Below are 20,675 nucleotides of genomic sequence, written 5' to 3'. Positions count from 1 at the left end.
CCTTTTTTACTTTATAAAGTACATGTATATTAACTGTAACACATTTTGTTCATTTCAGGTGTCAAGTTAGATGGCACAATCAGGGGTTGCCCATTTGCGCTGGAGAACGCTGTTGGCTGTTTCTAGAGGTTTGTAATATTTGCATGTTTGCTAGAAAATTCCATTAAAAAAAATTTATAATAAGTTATTTAAAATAATTTATTTATAAAGCATTCAGTACACTACCAACTGGTAGAATAATGGACATTAAACCATATACCATATAGAAAACCATAAACCATATAGAAATGTAATAATGTACTAGAGTCTCCATTCAGGTGGTTGCAACTCTCAATACTAGCAATAGTAACATGTACAGTAGTCATTCTGATAATGTGTAAAAACCTGATGTTTGCACCAGGAGGGATAAATTCCAGTGATCTTTAGGGTTAGTAGAAGGCATCTGTCCATCTTGTACAGTTGTATGACGATAGTCTATATGTACACCTTAAATGACATTTTGATTGAAGTTGGCTGACACTAGCTGTGTGGCTGGTGTAGAACCCTTTGCTTCTCCTCTCTTTCGCCCTCTTCTCCTTCATTGTGGTGGTCCTCATCTTTTCCACACCTTTCACTTGTTTGAATTGCCTTTTCTAGGGGGTACAGGTATACACTGTACAATCGTCCCACATGCATGTAGTGATGCTGACCCCAGCTGCATTTATTAATTTGAAATGCAAATGGGATTGTTGTTTCTCAAGTCACCAGTTTACCATTCCATATGGGGTGGAACTGGCTCTGACATTCTTCACTGTTCTGTGTGTAGTGAACGTGCCCAGCCAACTCAGGGTACATGTATGTTGGCCAGCATAGCAAAAATGCTGGGGAGTACTGGCAGCTGCTGAAGGACCTTTATATTGTAAATCTATTCCTACCAGGTTTTGCTGAGGATGCATCTGAGACAAAGGGAGCAAAAGCTGTTTAGTTGATCATCTTCCTTATCCAGGCAGCGTAAATGTAGGCAGTAAAGGACTATAATACACTGTGGGCTTGCATGCACTGTAGATGCTAGGCTTTGTGTTTACCATCAGCTTTGAAGTACATTACTCCACACCTTCCTGTTCAATCTGAACATGACTGTAGGAACCTTAGCTGTTCTCTTGCAGCTGATCTCTGTCTCTTGATTGTCTGCTTGTGACTGTTGTGCCCATTTAAGGAGAGGTTTCAATAGTTGCTTGATTGAAGTCACAAATATTGATGCATAGTGCTGTATTTTAGTGTGAGACTCCAGTGTTGCACCACATGGTGAATAACAGCTTGGATATGAGGATCTGATGTGCTTTGGTCATAGTGTCAAATATTGAGATATCAGATAATTTTCCATAAGATCACGTGCGCACATAACGGGATGTCCTCTGTCCAGGATTGGAATTAGTGTAGGACAGCAGTAGACCAAAAGAGGGCAATTGCATGTACGCAGCCCTGCTTCACTCCAACTGTGTTCCTGATGGGCTTAGACATTGTTCTATTGAAGTTGCAGTACCACAGGGGGGGGGGGGGATAGCCTATTTTTTCTTCAACAATCGAAGACAAGGGTAAAGGCCTTTGTAAGGTTTACAAAGGTACAATGTACATGTAATGTGCAGGGGATTGCAACATTTTTCCTTCAGTTGACCAGGGATGAAAATCATGCCCATTTGTCAAACTGACTTTGCTTGGAAACTGCGCTGTTACCCTGGATAGAAACGATATGCCAGGTACTTTTTGACTGAGTGGGAGTGCCAGACGAGAAAACATTCGCGCACAGCAAAATCCATGCGTCCTGACTGACAGCCAAATATTTTCCCGTGCGGCCCGACCTAACTCAGTCAATTATAAAGCATGGCTACTGATTTTGTTTTTTGTTTTTGTTTCCCTTTCGTGGATGCAGACGCGGCAGCCCGTTTTGCACGCATTTTGAAAAGCCCGGGTAGCTCGTAATTTTTTGGGGGGGGAAGCCAGAAAAGTGCATTTAAACTGCGAGGTGTGTACAAAGTATTCAAACTTCTGTTAAAATTGTCAAAATTACAACCAAATCTTCGAGTTTTAGCTTTCATTCCGGCCAAATGCCTCGTATATGATTGCAGTTCGTAGAAATTTCAAAGGAAACGTTTATGAAGGACTACGACAAAGAATTTGCACGACGTTTCGGCTAGTCATACTCGTCTCAGCGAAGACTTATTAAACAACATAGCGCCCTTTTTCTGGGCAAAAAATTCACACTTGCTTTGAGCGCGATTTTTAATTTTCCACCAGGAAGGATTTTTGATGTTAAAAACAACATTAGGTCTTGATCAACATGTATGCAACTATATTATGATTTGGAAACTGTACCAGTCGTTTCGTACCCACCGATGTGTCGTACTCAGACGATTCGTACTCCTATAATAGCCAAGTTTTTTTTTTATCAAAGTCCACTATAAATAGAGGCCATTAAGTTATCTGCTTTGAATGAATCTTGCTTATGTGACATCAAATTATGGAGGTTTCGCACCCAATCCAGTTCGAAACATCGGAGTTCGCACCGTAATCACACTGCTTACGCTTAAAGAACGACAAAATATTCAATGGTGGGGACGCTGGTGGGATTTGAGGGGGGCCATGCCAAAAAATATGGCTTCGAAGGGGGCCTTCCAAAAAAATCTCCTTTTAAATTGTCGTGTGATGGCATTTTTTATAGTTAAAAATTTCCACCAGAACGCCAAAAATAGCGTTTCTGAGGTTATGAAAATGTAAATTTTCCCGGGGGAGCATGCCCCCGGGTCCCCTTACCTTGTTATGAACCGAGTAACATCAACTCAACCCCATCAACTATTTGATATACAGCTGACCCCATTATCAGTCACGTCCCATCAATAAACAGTCAATCTTTTTCTATCACTTATTTTTTTCTGATATTTTTAAGTTTAGATTGATAAGTTTTTTCCAGGCCCTAATTTTCTTTCTACTTTCCCTTCTTTAAACCTCTTAAAATTTGATTCAAATTTAGGTATACCCCCGCTAGCGAGCTAGGTCGTACGTGGAGCGAACGTCATCGTACGAACATGGTTAGTGCACTCTGAAAGGTGGATGCGAACTTGATCGGGTACGAAACCTCCTGCTACCGTAACATCCGATTTTTGAACGCGGCCACAAACTGCGAGGCCTGGAACCAAAACATTGTGGGGTCCGGGACGACCAAGAAAATTACGCGAATTCACTTGTTGCTACTCGTCGCTACGGCCAAATCTTCAATTTGAAAAATAAGCAATATCAAATCTTTGTATTCTTGTGAGTTTCTTGACAAAAACAGCTAACTAGTGGCTCGCGCATTGTACAGTGTAGGTGTGATTTTTTCCCCTTTGTCATTAAAAGTAATGAATTCGTTTAGTTTAACAAAGGAAAATAAACAACATTAGCATTAACCAATCAAATAACCATAATTTCGATCCGTTTTGGTTGGGGTCTACCTACAAAAAGCCTACATTTTTATTTTTCGTCATTCGTTTGTTCGAGCACTACAAACAAGGAACAAGGAAATTTGCACTTGAGCTGCGCATCACATGTAAGAAAATTGTATCATCACGCCAAGAAGCCCTTCTGTGTGATGGCTTCAAACAGGTGGCAGTACCATAAGTGCAACACGGGAAAAACTCGCAAAGTTTACAGAAACGCGGCCCAGGCTGACATCGATATTACGTGGCATTGTGAACCCTGCGTCGCATCTGCTGTTCCTGTTTCACTGCATAACTTTGAAAGCACAAGGAATGGCGATGAAGGTAACTATAAATTTTTATTTAAGGAAACCATTCACGAGGAAAAAGGAAGGGTTGAAATTGTTTATAGAGTTTTACAGATTTCAAGCAACGCGATATCTTGTTTCGATTAACACGTGCGATTACTAGTTGCTGTAATTAGGATGTTTGTTATTATAATATTATTGTATAAAATAAATAAGTATCTGTTGAAAATATGTTTTGCGTCAAAATCATGCATGTCTCGTTACTCACTCATCTATCCGAAAAGTATGGCGTTCCGTTTTCGGCTAAAATTTCCAATTTACAAAATAAACAATATAAAACGTTAAAAATCGATCGGTCCGTTTCATTTTGTTTATTTTGTAAATTGAAGATTTTTGCCGTGAAGGAACGCCAGCAACAAGTGAATTCTCATAGTTTTCCTTGCCTCTGTCCCAGACGCCACAATATAAAATTAGGTTCTCTACAGGCCTTGCATTTTTTTTCGCCGTGGCCGCGTTTAAAATTCATGCCACGTTAGCAGGAGGTGCCGCACCCAATCGACTTTGCAACGTCCGCGTTGGCACCCACCTTTCAGAGTACACTTACTACGGGGTTCGCTCCTACGTACGACCTAGTTTGCTACCTTCTAAGCAAGATCGGCACATTTAAAGCAGATAACTAATTGGCCCGGCTCTATTTATAGTGGACTTTGCTTAAATAACACAATACTTAACGTGAACAACAGAATGTTTGGTACAAAACAACTTGATGATAGGGTCGGTACCTATAAAATCTAAGGTCGAAACGACTTAGGAAATAGGACGGTTACGAAACGAAACAGGATGGGTACGAGACGACGAATCGTCCGAGTTGGGTACGAGACATCAACGGTGGGTACGAAACGACTGCTTAGCATTGGAAAGGCAGGCAGGCAGGTAGTTGAGGATTTTGCTTCGCTTCGTTTCCCTTGGTTTCTACACTTTTTTTACATTGGTTTCTAGATAGTTTAGTTTAAACATATCGGACATTCTTTGCTTTCGGAATAATCTTTTCTATCGCTCATTTTGAATGCAAAACTGTAGAATCAAATGGCTTCAATTCTGGCATCCCGCGGCAGTGGCGGGGCCGTACACTTTTCTGGTAGGGCCGTACGGCTTTTTCTGGCCGTGTAAGATCGATGCTTAGGCCCTCGTACGGGACTTCTTTCATAAGGTTTTCTAAGGAAATTGCGCCAGGGTCCGTACGGGTCATGTGATAATTTGTAGTCTGGTTTATAAGATAACTTTTGTAAAGATCTTCTGTTCAGCGGGGATATTTATCTGCAGTTGTTAAAGTCACTTCTTGTTCTCGGTGATTGTTACATCATGCGTTTTCCGAGGCACCAACTTGCCAGTGAAGGCACAGAAACTTGCCAAGTCAAAGCAGTAGAGATTGCTTTCTGCTTTTGATGATGTACACCACACTTGTCATTCTGTATATCCTGCTCCCAATTTGAAGCTTCGCACATGTACTTTTAGCTCAGTTGGTAGAGCATCCCACCATGCAGTCATGTAAGAGTCATGAGTTTAAATATTCAGTCTTCACTTGACGCTCTATTTGCAGTTCATGTGTGAAATTCTTTCATTTACACTGGTCACTGGTCATGCTTTAGTTGAGTGGTTGTTACACTGACAAACGTTTAACGTTTCTCCTCCCAGTGAAGTAATAAGTTCATTCTTAAAGTCCATTTGTTTTTTGTCCCGTGCTCGTGGCAAATGAACATTTAATCTTTATCATTTATTTGCCGAGCTTAAAATTTACCATCTTTCATATGATGCTTTGGACACTACTGATCCTAGCAGTATGCAGGACGCGTGTCACATATGAACCTAGTAAATGGCCCAGCTCGCCAAGAGTCTCTCTCGTAGCTCAGTTGGTTAGAGCATCCAACCGGCATCTGGGAGGCCATGGTTTTGATTCCCGTCGGGGACTCAGATTTTTTTGTCCCATGTTCGTGTCATTGTTGAACAATTCATCTTCATTATTTCTCAACGAGCTTAAAAAATTCACCATCTTTAGTATTTACTACACACTTGATGATTTCGACATTGGTGATCCTAGCAGTATGCAGTGACGCGTGTCACATATGAACCTAGTAAATGGCCTAGCTCGCCAAGAGTCTCTCTCGTAGCTCAGTTGGTTAGAGCATCCAACCGGCATCTGGGAGGCCATGGTTTTGATTCCCGTCGGGGACTCAGATTTTTTTGTCCCATGTTCGTGTCATTGTTGAACAATTCATCTTCATTATTTCTCAACGAGCTTAAAAAATTCACCATCTTTAGTATTTACTACACACTTGATGATTTCGACATTGCTGATCCTAGCAGTATGCAGGACGCGTGTCACATATGAACCTAGTAAATGGCCTAGCTCGCCAAGAGTCTCTCTCGTAGCTCAGTTGGTTAGAGCATCCAACCGGCATCTGGGAGGCCATGGTTTTGATTCCCGTCGGGGACTCAGATTTTTTTGTCCCATGTTCGTGTCATTGTTGAACAATTCATCTTCATTATTTCTCAACGAGCTTAAAAATTCACCATCTTTAGTATTTACTACACACTTGATGATTTCGACATTGGTGATCCTAGCAGTATGCAGGACGCGTGTCACATACGAACCTAGTAAATGACCAAGCTCACCAAGAGTCTCCCTTAACTTATTAGTTAAAGCGCCCAACCAATATCTGGGAGGTCATGGGTTCGATTCCCGTCGGGGACTCAGATATTTTTCTTTGCCCCACGCTCGTGACAAATGAACATTTCAACTTTATCAAGTTCAGTCTTCTTTGCAGTTTTCAATTCTTGAAATAGATAGTTCAGTGTTCAAATTGCAACTTGATTTGAAACTCGAACGTTCATTGGACTGATGTCTAGCTTCACGCGGCAAGCACGTGCGTGAAAATTCGCTTCAAAATAATGTTCATAATTTCGGTTAATAATACCTGAACACCTAACACTAATTGTTGCAGACGGGCGTTTTTTCTTTATTCCGTTACCCACCCGCTTTTTTAGCTCTCTCATAATAATACCAAACCAGAGGCAAGCCGTTTTGTTGCATTGGACATGCTTAATAACCCAGTTTTGATTTCCATGCAGCCGGACACTTGAACAATTAATATTCGATTTCTGAATCGAATGACAGTTTGAATTTTGAACTTGAAATTTTATATTTCAGAATGTAATACGGTATTTCTGTCGTCTTGGTTTTATGCTCAAATTCGGCATTATCTCTTCATAGTTTTTTTTCTTTTTATGTACGTTTTGAAAATTTGGTTGTGCATCAAGGTTTTCTCTATGAGTTGATGTTCTCTTTACTTATCCACTAAACTGTGTATCGTTGCTTTAAGGAGAAATCGCATTTCGATCTTTCATCCATCACTACACTTCTTTATGCCAGACTCAAGACTGTTCGCTTTCCAAAGGGCTTTGTTTACTTTTGTGAATATACTTCACTACCTGAAGTTTTGATTTTGTCCCGAAAGTCTGTATCCTGCGAGCAGGCTCGCGTTTGGTTAAACGCGTAGACGAGGAGAAGTCTGGGACAGAAGGGCAAAGGAAGAAAGGCCTATTTATTTCCGAAAGCCTACTTCTGCTACAAGAATTGTGCTGTGTACACCTATAAGTTAGTTTCCCTTTTGTAAAGCCCTTTATTTACTTTAACACATTGCGGGCTCACCTTTTTTAGGCATTTTAAGGATTTCATGATTAAAGCCTGCTCCGGTGAAATTAATAATTAATTAAGTTTTCTTTTCATAGCATGTTACCAAATAAGCTACCTTGACCTTGAATATAGTTGGCTTTCTTTGCTAGCCGTTAAAAAAGAAAAAATATCAGACTTATTCACCTTCTGTCAACACTATATTTGCACGCTTAGCCATTTAAGGGCTGTTTGATAAGTGATTAGCTTTCCTTGATACGAAACTGATGTGTAATTGGAGTTAATATTTTTCCGCTTTCACCTTGTTTCGTGGCGGAACAAATGAAATAAATAGATCTTTAGTTTTTATATGAAAATATGTGTTTTTATTAACGCATTTACCGTAGGTCCGTTAAAAACGGTATTGACTGATTGTAGTTACTGAAGACTTTCATTAATTTGCTGATGTCATGAGCACAGTATACAGTCGCTAAAAATACCACTTGTTTAGAACTTTTTCATTCTTGCTCATCAGCGCCCACGCATGGGTTTTTATTGCGTATAAAATTAACAAGGTGTTGCGTGGGACGTAAAAGGAGTGTTTTGTTCCTCTTTATTAGACATAACTGCGTTCAGTTTAGCATTTGGTGATGTGATTTGGGATTGAAAGAATTGATCACAGTACATGCTCGATGAAAACTTATGTCGCGTTTTCAAGTCTAACATTTTCCAAGCGCGCGCTTACAACGCGTTGCGTGGGAGTTGATTTTTTCCGATTATAAAATTACAGCATGGCTTCGTTTTTTAACAAGTCCTACATTTAGTTGAGGTTGTTTTTTTAACTTGCTTTACAAATTATCACAGTTTTGGTGAAAACATGTCACTCTGGCAATAGTTTTTTAGAAAGCGAATTGAAATTCTCGACGTATCTTGTGAGTGGTTTCACGTTAAGGTCACGCGCGCTAGAGGCAAGGCGCGAAATGGGTCGGTGAGCGAAGCAAGCCCCTCTCTCTTCGCTCGTCGATTCGTTCTTGCGGCTGCTTGCTCGTGTCACCTAATCGTGACCCTATTCGCAGAGTATTTCCGACCTAAGGGAATACAAGATACGCTTTTTACCTTAAATGTTGTAAAATGAGTTCAAATTTCAAACTTGAGTCGTATTTTCGCCACAATTATTGATTCTCTGTAACGATTGCCATAGGATTATTAAGATACACTTGACTTGGTACATGTACGTCAAAACAATGCCTTGTAGTTGATGGTTTTTATATTCTCATCACCTTTCTCCTTGACAATCTATGAAAAAGGTTAGGAGAAATTCGAAGTTGATAACTCTAAGGAATTGGAAACCTGAGTTGGGAGGCTTTCGTACATGTGTACAGGCTAGTGAAGTGAGGGAAATTTTGCTACTGTTATTCAATATTCGTTTTGATAGCAAAAATAATAATACAAAATAAAAAAAATAAAATGTGTTTCGAACCACAGGCAATTACTTTAAAAAGTAAAACTGACTGTCTATAAATGACCATTTTCTACTCATATTCCTCATTGACATGATCTGTAGACGTATATTTGGCAAGATGCACTGTGTGAAACAACTTAAACATTTTTATGTAATATATAAAAAAAAAACGAGAGACAGTGTTTCATCGGGATATCCAAACACCGAGAAGAGAGTCGAAAATACGACGCGCAGCGGAGTATTTTTGACGAAATTCGAGGTGTTTGGATAGCCGATGAAACACTTTCTCAATCGAAACAAAAACTACGGAGTAAACGAGAAATAAAATCGTAATTATCTATGCTAATTAAGGCCGGGTATCCAAACCTCCTTCACGGTTATGATTTCCTTTGTTTTAATTTGATGAATTATTAATGAGTTCGAGAATTACGGGTGAAGCACGTTTGCCTAGATTAGTAGCGCGAACGTGTTCTACATATGCATAGAGTATTCACAATAGTTTGTTAATGATCCAAAGAGGCGTTACGGCTAGTTATTTAATTTCGCAAAAGTACTTGTGCTACGTGTTGTGAATGCTAATTTATTAGTTAATGATGCATAAATTTCATTTAAAATGCATAAATTTAATTAAGAATCGCATAGTTCAAAGCAATTTGTAGTCTGATTGGCGAGTGGAGGGAGGAATATAGCACGGTATAGCTGTAGCCGGACGCGTTGGAGATACTAATAGCTTTTCTCAGAGGAAACAGATTGCAATTTATGCCACAGATGCGATGTGATTCAAAGGAAATTAGTTCCCTGACACAGGAAAACTGTCAATACATTCATCGATTTGTCTTTCGTTTGGTATTGGTTTTAAATTTTCACGTGCAGTTTATGGTGCAAAGACAATGAATTTTCCCGAACTGTTTTTTAAGTATTGCGTAAGTGTAAGAGGGAAAAATAAATTAAAAAAAGATTTAGCGTGAAACTTGCCTTTTGTAGGTTTTGCAGATGTTTAAGTCACATGGAAAATTGAAGTAACTTATTTCAAAACAAAAAAATAATAAGTCTTCTTTTTTAAATCTTGTTTAAACCTGCTTTTAAGTATTTTTAAAATAAATCGAGCGCTAATTGCTCTTCCTTACAGCAGTTATGCAAAAAAAAAGTCTACACCACCCAGCCGAGCGTGGTTTTGACAACTTTTTATAAAGGAGCGGTGATGGCGCAGTGACGAGAGCGCTCACCTTCCACAAATGTGGCCCGGGTCCGGGTTCGATATGTGCGTTGAGTTTGTTGTTGGTTCTTGCCTTGTTCCGAAAGTTTTTCTCCACATAGTCCGGTTTCCACCCTCTGGAAAAAACCGACCGACAATCAAATTCATATTCGACCTGGATAGAGGACCCGTATGAAAACAAGCTAGGGCTGATGTGGCTTCCTCTCTAAATATTGTAATTCATATTTATTTACTTATTTATTAACTTATTTATTTACTCAATGATAGAGAAGTAATATATATTTTAGATATTTGGGGTCTGCCCCATATTTTCAAAGACATCATTAAAGCATTCAAATCGCGCACAGACTGCCCAAACGTGGTGAAATGTTTATATTGCTTGAAAGTGCTATAACTTTATCGTCTTTTCGCGTTGCCTGACTGAAGAAGTTCACGAATTCTCTGTGTTTGAATAGTTCGTATGCGCAAGTGGTCTTGATGTTTAAGTTCGGATCTCTTGAAAGTCTGATCAGTTTTTTTTTCTCTGGCTTTAAAATTGTGTAGACCTCTTTGTCTTTTCAAAAAATCAAATTCATTTTGTGCATTATGGTTAAGCTAATAGACACTAAATTATCCATCTTACCCAAATCTATACACAAGTGCTTTTTTGTGTTTTTCGATTTCGATATTGTCAATCACGAGTTGACAACGGGCTCTTCTAAGATTTTTTGAAATGACGGTTATATCTCTCACTATGAGAGCAGTTGCTGGATATGAAAAAAAAAAAAAAAACAGCGAATAAGAACATTATGGTAAGTTTAGTATGCTGTACCCTAGAGGAATCAACCTGCCTTTTATGAAGGCAGGCTTTAGGGTAACTAACACTTACTGAACTTTTTAAAAGTCCTTCATGAAAACAACCAATTAAAAAAGGCCCTTTTTTAGGTTAAAACATAGAAATACGAAAACAATCGCTGTACCAAACAAAATCGGCGCCTTTAGCGGCGCGACTAAACCCCTACACCTCGTGTTTTCAGAGAATTTTTAGTTTAACTAGACTTTTGCCGGAGCGTGTTTTTATGATTCCACCGAGACACGGGAGTCCTTTTATAAACGTTCCTTATTTCCTGCATATAGTAATGGCAACACAAGTGGATGTTTGGCGGAAGAAGGCGAAAAGCTGTGTGGACAGGAGCTGCAGGCGAGTAGCAAGTGTTTTAACAGCTGCCTGAAGCGTGTTTCTTTAAATCTATGGAAACAACGAGAGAATTTACGAAATAAAACCCCTTGAAGTAGTTTTGTTTCCGTCAAAGCGTATGTAGTACCTTGTTTCTTTATTTCATATTTTTAAATGTTTTGACAAACCACACGATACTTTTAAAATACATTTCTCATTACAAAACATGTTCCAAATGAAATATTATCCATCGTCAGTTCCTACATAGACAGAGCCGCAAATAATTTTTTTCCCTTGAAAGGACATGCGTCTGACTAAAGTTAACATTTTGATCGGACAAAACAAAAATGAGGTCGGGCATCATATTACAGTACTGCTCGATATGTGAACCTGCTAATGTAATGCGTTGTCAACGCAGAACATTGGTGTTTGCACTGGAAAGCAAAAAATGAAAAAAGTTGTCAGGACATTCTGTCCGACCACAGTTGGATTTCATCGGACATTGGCAAATTGTGGTTGGCCAGTGTCCGATGCCTTACTGCTATTTGCAGGCCTGCATAGATGAGTATGAATGTGCAATAAATAGGATTTCAAAGTGTAATGAAAACTGACATAATGATAAAAGTGTGAAAAAGAATGCTTTCAAAATTCCGTGATTGGATTCCGTTATATTTGAAGGGTTGTCATCCTGCTGCGTAGCAAACGGGCAGTCGTCCGTACGCTAGTCTTCCCGGAGACCTCGACTCGTTTCAGTTTGCTTGCAGTGACTGACAATTCAAATGCTTACCGATCTTTGATTTAAACTAATTAGAAAAGGATTCTACAACAACTTGACATAATTTTGAGGCCAAGAGTTTCTCACTGGCATAACGACGTCGCTATTTCCAAGTAAGAAAGCTTGGTATTCATTCGCCATATTGACGTTTGGCTTTTGTCCACCGGCGGCTAAAATATAGACTTAGCAGAAAATTCTAAAAAAATGTCACAAACGATCCTTAAAATCTTCCCTTGATTTCTTTGATTTCACAATTAAAGGCTTGCTGTGTAAAAAAGTCGATTGATAGAGTGAAAATAACGGACGTTTCTAAACTGTAACATTTGAAGAACATGATCGGCTGAGCTCTCAAAGTGATTCTGGAGACATGAAAATTTACGTGACAACAACCTTTATTTCCACATTTATTAGTAAAACACAATTTACATTTAGAGAAAAAAGAAATCATAAAAAATAAACTTTGTCATAAGTGATGAAGAGAACATGTTGAAAGCACCGCTCTGACGTCATACCAGTCTCGTACCTAGACTCCAGAAGTTATTCCGTGGCTGGCGGAGGAGCCTTAAGACTGGGGATGGACTACTTATTTTGCGTTGTTAGTACGCGCGTGTTTTGATGCACAAATGCTACAGAAAATATTCACTTAAGGTGTTCCCTTACTAACCACATAGATATATAAAAATAACTGAGATATTCCGCTGTTAAAAGCCCTTTCACTCATCGTGATAATACATCAAAATAGTTTTCTGAATTGTGCTTGATTTGAAAATGACGCAAGTATTCATTGATAACATCTGGCAAACACGAAAAAATCAGGCTTTGTGGAAATGTGTAACTATATTACCCTTATTTAATGTTTATAGTAAACACTCAGAAGTTTTTACGTCGGTGCGGGTGATTTGTACATGTTCTCTTAACCAAGCCTCAAAACTTGTCAATAAAAAAGATTATGGGATGAAATCTTGTTTGATCCAAACAACTGGGAATTACCTAAGTAAATAAACTATTATTTTGCAGAAAAAAAATCTTGCTGGCCATTAATAATAAACTGTTTAGCGAAACTTCTAAATAGTTTTTTTAACAGTCCTTAAACGCTTTTCAACCGCCAAACATTTAGAAAAAAGTATGTTCAATTTAGACATTAGTGCCGCTATTTTATTTGTGGCTCACTATAAAGCTCAAGGCTTCCTCAATCACCTTTGGTCATTTTAGACTTTCCGTTCGGCAAAACAGTAATAAAATCTGCGGTGAAAGGTTAATAATGTTTATTGCATTACGACCAAGGACACAAGTTACTCACGTGTTATGAAAAATTAATTCTACGCCTTTCACGTCTGTGGAGATGAGTTTTCCCACGAACTTTTACTCTCATTCTCAAAACAAGAATGAAAACGAATTGTTCAAAACAACTTTTTATTTCGAACAAAGGTCAACGATCACAAGTCACGTGTTCGTATTTAATTTAATACCGCAAATTGAATAGAAACATCGAGTAAGATTTTATCTTGGCGCAGCTTCTAATAAAGCTAAGCATAATTTATAAATTAGTTTTAAACGTCCAGTGTTGGTGCCATGAATATTTGTTTTGGATTTTTAAGAAAGTGTCATTGATTTTGCATTATCCCGGTGTTTCATTTTCGTTTTTTCTCCAAATTAGGCAAAGAAGGCCAAAATGTTTACTCGCCATAAATCTAAACATAGCAAGTTGCTTGTTCCGTAATTAAATTGAACTTCGGCAATGTAAAGACGTTTTTAATGTTCAGGTGAAAAATGGTCATAGAGAGGGGTTTTTGTTCCAATAGATTTTAATTGCAAATGAAAATGTGTTTGTTGATAATTGATGTTCCTTTCATTTTGGATAGTTTTTCCATGGTCATGCCAGTACTCGTGAAATTTCTCATGACTGGTTTTCTTTAACCATAATCATTCCTTTTAAAATTTATAAGACCGTGAACTTTTACATGTATTCACGGTTTTTCAATTTTAACCGTGAGATTTTATTGAGTCTATATAAACTTCACGAACGCTTTTTGCTTTTGAAGCTACCATTCGTTATTGGATTTTAACATCACCTTTTAAGAAAAACGAACCTTCCAGAAGGGACATATTTACCTAAGCTTAGCAACGTAATGTATAAAGGAAGCCATCTAGAGCATTATCATTTGATTATTGAACCAAGCCTCGTTTGCTAGGAAACATTAGGCTGACTCTTGTCAGAAAATTCTTTCTACAAGTATTATAAGAGAATGTATGTGTGCATTCGAATGGAGCTTGTGTGGTTTGCAATTTGCATATTAATATTTTCTCACTCAGTTTGCCGTCTGTTATTTTATGTGACTGGTCTGCGACCAAGATATCGAATTAGCCCATATCTGATATTTTGTCATAAATCCTTTTATTAGGCCTTGCGCAGTGCTTATTCTATTAGACACAGTGTCAACTCGCTGGCAGGGACCTTTCGTTTGTCGTGAATTGCATTTTGCGCTTAAAAGGCGTACAGTCCGGGTCACTCTCCATTGCTTTTCTTTGGTGAATTGTATGCATGTTTTGACTGACATATGAAAACCATTTGAATTTGTATTTTTGCATTGTATGAATAAGACATAATTTTGCTAATGGTATATAAAAAAAAATACAGAAAATACTCAATAGAGAATAATATGAATAAAGGTCGAGTGCGAATTGAGAAAAAAAAAACATATCATTGCGTTCACATTTCAGCAGCTTATTAAAAGAGAAACAATCACAAAAAACTATTGGTTTTGTTTGATGTAATATGTAATAAAATTTTGCCGTATTCAAGGCGCAAACGACTGGATAGCTTAATATTCATGCTCTGTGCTCGAGTTTTAAATAATGTGTGCCGGACTTGCATTGCATCGCGCCGGCTTCTCGGAGCGGAAGTTGTTGTAAATTATTCATGTTGTTGATTCAAGCACTTTTCATGTACGTTTTTTGCCTTGCACAGTGTGCGCGCATTTTTTTAATGGAACGCTTCTAGCTGGCAGAAAATTGAAAAGTGTGCTTTTATCTTGCCAGTTGGCAAGTAACTTAATTTCCCTAGCTAAAAGCATGTCTCTACACAGTTCTGATTGTAAATTGGCTTCTGTTTACGCTAAAATAAGCAGTAAATATTGCCTTGATACTATTTTAAACTGAAGCGACTCTTTGCGCCTCCATATTTTAGCATCACTTGATTTCCTTTTTTTCTCCGATGTACTTTGTGCAGTGACAATAAACGTCTCTTTAGATAAGACCAGTTTTCTCTTCAACAGAGTTATCTCGCTTTTTATCTTCCTCTTTAGTTTTCCATTATGATTTGTTGTAGTTTGATTGCTAATTTGTTGACGGCTTTTTCATCACAAACCCTGCAATAAAGATAGGCAGAAAGCTATGTATGGGATGAACTGTGAACTACTTTTTATACTGCAGAATTGTCTCTCGCTATACAATTTTTTCCGGCACGGAAATCAAAAGTTCAGAGATGTTCGCGGCCGAGTTCATTAGCAAATGAAAACTCCAGCTGAGGCGAGTCAACCGAACTGGCGCGTTTTATTTTGTCATTTGACTGGGGTTATGGCTCGTTCAGTGAGCTACCATACAGAATAATGAGTGTGGTTTTAAGTTTTGTCTTTGGTCCTTATTTAACAAGTGTAGCTTTTTCTGAGGTAATTTTTTCTCTGAGTCGAATGACAAGCGGAAAATGCACTCCCATTTTATCAACTTGTGCTCACTTTTGTTCATTGACGTTTTCTTATTAATTTTTACTTTTCTTTGTCGACGTGTCCCGCCTCTTTCTGATTGTGTGAGTCAGTCAATCAACGAGTCAATCAATCATAAAACGAACCAATATATTTTCATGTTCTACTCTTGGCGGCTGTCTTCGAACACTGAAATGGCTTCTTGACTTCACGCGTACGTCGAAAATGTTTCAAAATAAACTCTCTTCGATACACAAGCGGTAATGTTACATATATATTTTGACTGAGTCTTGCTCCATACTTTATAAGCTTTTTTCAACGAAAACCATTTTTATAGATTTAAATATTAAAGTGCTTTTGATGCCAAACGCAGGTGACATAGGGGAATATTCAAATTTGAAGTAAAGATATATCTTCTCGCGTCTTCCGTTGTGTAAATCTTAAGTCGCTTATCACCTATTTTAAAACAAAAAAATAACATTTACAGTGTTTCACCGGCGGTCCCTTAACTCTTGGTGATTTGGGCGAGATCGCTATCGCAACGTGATCTCGCGTGATCTCACGTGTAGTTATTAGATGTTAGTTTGACGTTTATAGTAAATGCTTTATCGCAATGTCCCGTGATATGATGGGAGATGATTGTTTGAAGAACTGGCTATTAATAGGAATGAAAATACTGTGTCGCTTTTTGGAATTACTGCTAATTACAGAGTTAGCAGGTTTCGGTGTGCGCGTAACCACACTCGTTTGAAAAAGGATAAACAAAATTACTCTTTAGCGGATATTTTCCTAAAGGTGTTAAAAGTATTAACTAAAGACAAAGTCTAATTTGAATGTACCATCTCAACATTTTACGCTTTTAACAGAATGCACGTTTCTGATGAGTAATCCGTTGCGTTAAAATCCTACTGTATGGAAAAGCCGAACTAGTACTGATTACAATCTTTCGTCGCTGTTTTGACCGACAAACTTAACTACTCATTTAAGAAGTGCTGCGATTTAAGGATTGAGTGAAGAAATGAAATATTTCAACGGGAGATTCTGCTTCTTTCACTTAACCATGAAGAATTCTACTCGGTGCTTTTTCCCTTTGCCAACAGCTCCGTTTGTCAGGAATCCTTCCCTGCCTTACCACAACTCTCAGTAGCTGTCTGTTGTAAAATACTTCCATCTTTTCTCAGCCTCCTTCATGTTTGTGATATCGTGCTGCTGTTATGGCTTTCGTTCATTACTTGCACGTCCCCTCTCGTTTTACCATTCAACCAATTATCATGTCAAACATAAAGTTATTACTTTCCCGTCTTTCACCACTATGAACTGTCACGCTTATTTCAAACTTAACTTTCAGTGTTTCACATGTACAGGCATTCCCGTACTGAATAAAACTTTTTCGTTAAGTTGTTCAAGCATACTTCAGCGCTAGTCCTGATATGATAACTGCGAGCAGGTTGCTTCTGATTAAAACTCATTGTTTCGCAGCAAACGTGAGGCCCTCTCGTAATTGGTAAGGGAGTTATCATTGGAGGGACGAACAATGAACGCAGCAGGTTTTTATGTAAAAATTTACCGTGCAAAAAATATTACGTCCCTTCAGTGTGATCGCAAGCATTAAGTATTAACATCGGGCTCTTAATTGACCCCTATAGGATGCGAAAATCGACGGGATGATGTTCAACGTTGTACGATGTCCGAAACAATTACGTTTCTGTCCTCTAAAGGAAAGGAAACTAGAAGGGATGAAGTTCCCGAGGGCTGCCCAAAAGCAGAGGTACGTGCACGCACATCATACAGACCCAAATGGGGTTAAATAACTTAAGTATCTTGCAATACCTAATCGCAAAAAATAAACCGCCTACAAAGTTTTCAAACTTTGCATGGCAACACTTAATCGCTAGGAATTAATCAACATCCATAGAGTCCCATTTCCGTTCGTAGAGGATTAATTTTAAGCAGTGGTCGTGGTTTGTTGTCGTGGCGCTTGTCATAGTGTTTTGTACACAGTTTGGCGATTCAGTGTTGCCAGCGAGACACAGGGATTGAAACGTTTTGGAAACAGGGACATATTTGCAAAAATGTAGCATTTCTTGTGAAAAAAAGTATCACAGTCAAGATTCCTTGGCGAGTTGCAAATTAATGGTGTCGTTGCTCGTGTTTCGGACTTCGCAAGTCGATAAAATACTCTTGAACTTTAATTATTTTGCGCAAAGTTGAAAAGTCAGCTACGCGCTCCAAAAAAAGAAAAACGTCGACGAAGTTAGCTTTTTAGGGTTCATTGTCGCGAGTAATAACCTTTGGAGTGTGCGCTGGTGTAAATTATGAAAATGCGGCGAAGAAAATTTGACTTTTTTGGGTAACGTTTTGCATATTCATGCTGCAATTTTGCACCTTTCGGTAAATGTACTGAGAAACCGTACCACCTGTTTGTGTTAGGTGTAATTGATTTCGTCTGTTCACCGACGTTCAAACTCTGCGTTCGCGCAGCCACTTTTAATAAGTGAAAGCAAATTGACCGTTTCTATCGACTGGTCGGGGTTTTCTTTGCTTTGCGAGGTTTTTAATCATTTTTAAGTGAAATGTTTCCGAGTCAGCGCTTGTTTTGAGTTCTCCTAGCGGTGGGTAGTTCGCTGTGTTGTATTGGTGAATAAAGCGTCGAATAATAAGATGAAACTGAAAAGCGGAGTAATGAATTAATACTGATCACAATGCAGAATAACCAAGGGATGAAATTTAAGCTGTGGAATTTCTGAATCGCGCTGTCTTCCGCTTGGTTAGACTGGAATAACAATTGTAAAGCTGATTTTCTAAAGTTAAAGATGATTGTTTAGTATCTGTGTGACTGTGTTAGTGCGCATTGTCTCCAATGAAGTGATTAGTTCTTACCACCATGTTGGCTCCAAAATACACCGAGCAATTTCGTTTCCTGTCATCTTATTTTTTTTTTCTTTTTCATGCAAAACGCACAAAAAAATTAACTTCTCGACTTTTCACTAAGCGAGTCTTGGACGCGAAAATACCGTTTTAAATCAGCTATTAAACCTCGGCAGATTTGGTCCGCGAATGTGAAATCGCTTTCCATGTCTTTCCCGTTCTGAGAAGATGTCGGCAAAATTGAATATCTTGTGAATAATTTCCTTCACATCGCCTAACGCAGTGGCATTAGACTCAAACCGAGGGCAGGCCGCAAAAATGTGGTGTTTGGCGAAGCGAAATTTATGCCAGCCATTTCGTGCGGGGAAAACCGGCGTTGTTATGATCTAACCAATCAAATGCCTAATGTCGAGAGTGACGTGAAAGCCAGCGTATCCCAGCATGCCCAAGGCACCGGGCAAGCGGCGGACCAGGTGGTGGATTATTTCTAATGAAGCCGTGTTTACCAGAACCATCGTCATGGCGAATTGTTGTTTTTCCACCAGTTTTTGGGTTTCCTGAAGGCGCGAAGCGAACAGAATGCGAGCCGGCACTCGCTGCTAGTCTACTGATTGTTGACGTGTAAAATTGGCGACTTTTTGCGGCGGCCGCTCAACGACTTTGTGCTGTCCCTTGCGTCGTTTGTAAAGTGGACTTCAAATGTTATGTCAGTGCCATAGAACGGCAGGTGGACTGAGAACCAGAAATTCACTTGCACTAGCATCTCGAGAAACATGATAGCCGCTTCGGCTGCCGCAAGGGCTCACCATATACGAGAAGCCGAAAAACACTCTAGAGAAGAAGCGCTTAGACGCTCGCAATTAGTTCTTCAAGACGGAGATGGCGAGGCATTTCAAGCCGCCCAAGAACCCTATACACCACTCGCCGAACACTATTTACTAGTACCGTTTAAGGATTGTGATTCCGAGGTACAAGATGGGCAAGTAAGTAGCGATGAAAATCACTTGTCTTGACAATCTAGGGCTAATGCCTGAAGCGCTTGATTATAAAATCAATCTGGCTCACAAACATCGTAAACCTCTGCCGGGGCGGCTAGATTTTCAGCCACCTTGCTGCTAGCGTTCATAGCTATTCGTCACTACAAGTAGCTATCGGCTAGCACAATGACTGGCTTAGATTTGGCTGGATTTCACGTCTGCTCGAGACCGAGAATTATGACGGATTTCAAGCGAATTTTCAATCGGTGGGTCGTGTTTTTATCCGTGAAAATCGGCAAGGAAACTTTATACATACACCTTAAGCATGTGTAAATATTTAAATATTATGCGAACCAAGTTGCTGTGGAGGATGTATTTTCCTCACAATTCGCCGGTCGATCCTCTTTTTGCCGAAAACAAGAGTCGCGAATTAATTCGGTATATTTTGGACGCAGCGGAAACATGCGGATCGTCGACAAAAATCAATCTGCTTTACTGGCATTTGATAGTAAAAATATACGAATTAATTATGACTTCCTTGTTGCGAGTCACCGCCGAAAACCGAAGGTCGCTTGCGGAATAATGGAGACATTTCTCTGATAAAGTTGTCTTGAAACGCAGAAAAATTTCGCTTTTAAATTATTCGTGACGATAAAATTCAGCCAGTACTTTTAGCTCGCGCTTTATTCTTATTGTAATTGAGTAACTGAATATAGCGGCGATTCAAGAATCGCTTTCTTAGACAACTAATGTTGAGTCCTTTTACAAAAATGAATTATGTCCGATAGCGATTAATTCGTTTTCCAATTTAAACACTGCTGTGCGAGTGAACGAGAGTGTCAAATAAATTTCGAGGGTAAATTTTATTTTGTAGTGATTATGTCCATGCTAGAGCGTATTCAAACGCCGAGCGAATCGTCTCGGTTGTAAATAAACGTCTTGTCACTGTGTTCCGTTGCTTTTCGCAGGCAAACAACATCGAAAATTAAAAGCTTTCCTTTCTTGAAATGTCATACAGCAATAGAAAAGTCAAACACAGCCTCTTTGTTGTCGGATTTCGATAGCTCTTTCTTTATTTTTCATTTTGGTCGCTTTCCAAACGGGTAAACTT

At 38.9% G+C, this 20,675-nt stretch overlaps 1 protein-coding gene across 4 annotated transcripts in view; it reads left to right on the top strand.

The window, feature by feature from the left end:
- LOC144634498 (sodium channel protein 1 brain-like) overlaps nucleotides 1-20,675 on the top strand; it is a 48,768-nt gene that overhangs the window by 4,683 nt on the left and 23,410 nt on the right. Inside the window, exons 2-3 of one of the 4 annotated variants that reach the window (XM_078493462.1) lie at nucleotides 59-128; nucleotides 17,366-17,487. In XM_078493462.1, the coding sequence (XP_078349588.1) occupies nucleotides 71-128; nucleotides 17,366-17,487 (180 nt within the window). In that variant the 5' untranslated portion in view covers nucleotides 59-70. Of the gene's footprint in view, nucleotides 1-58; nucleotides 129-3,494; nucleotides 3,777-17,238; nucleotides 17,267-17,365; nucleotides 17,488-19,057; nucleotides 19,571-20,675 lie in introns of those variants that run through there. The other 3 variants (XM_078493460.1, XM_078493463.1, XM_078493461.1) reach the window with 3 other exon arrangements.

This window comes from Oculina patagonica, chromosome 13 (genome assembly GCF_052425735.1).
Source record: "Oculina patagonica isolate OP01 chromosome 13, crgOcupat, whole genome shotgun sequence".
Lineage (NCBI taxonomy): Eukaryota > Metazoa > Cnidaria > Anthozoa > Scleractinia > Oculinidae > Oculina > Oculina patagonica.
The sequence above is the reverse complement of the archived record's forward strand: the minus strand, read 5'-3'. Positions and strand labels throughout refer to the sequence as shown.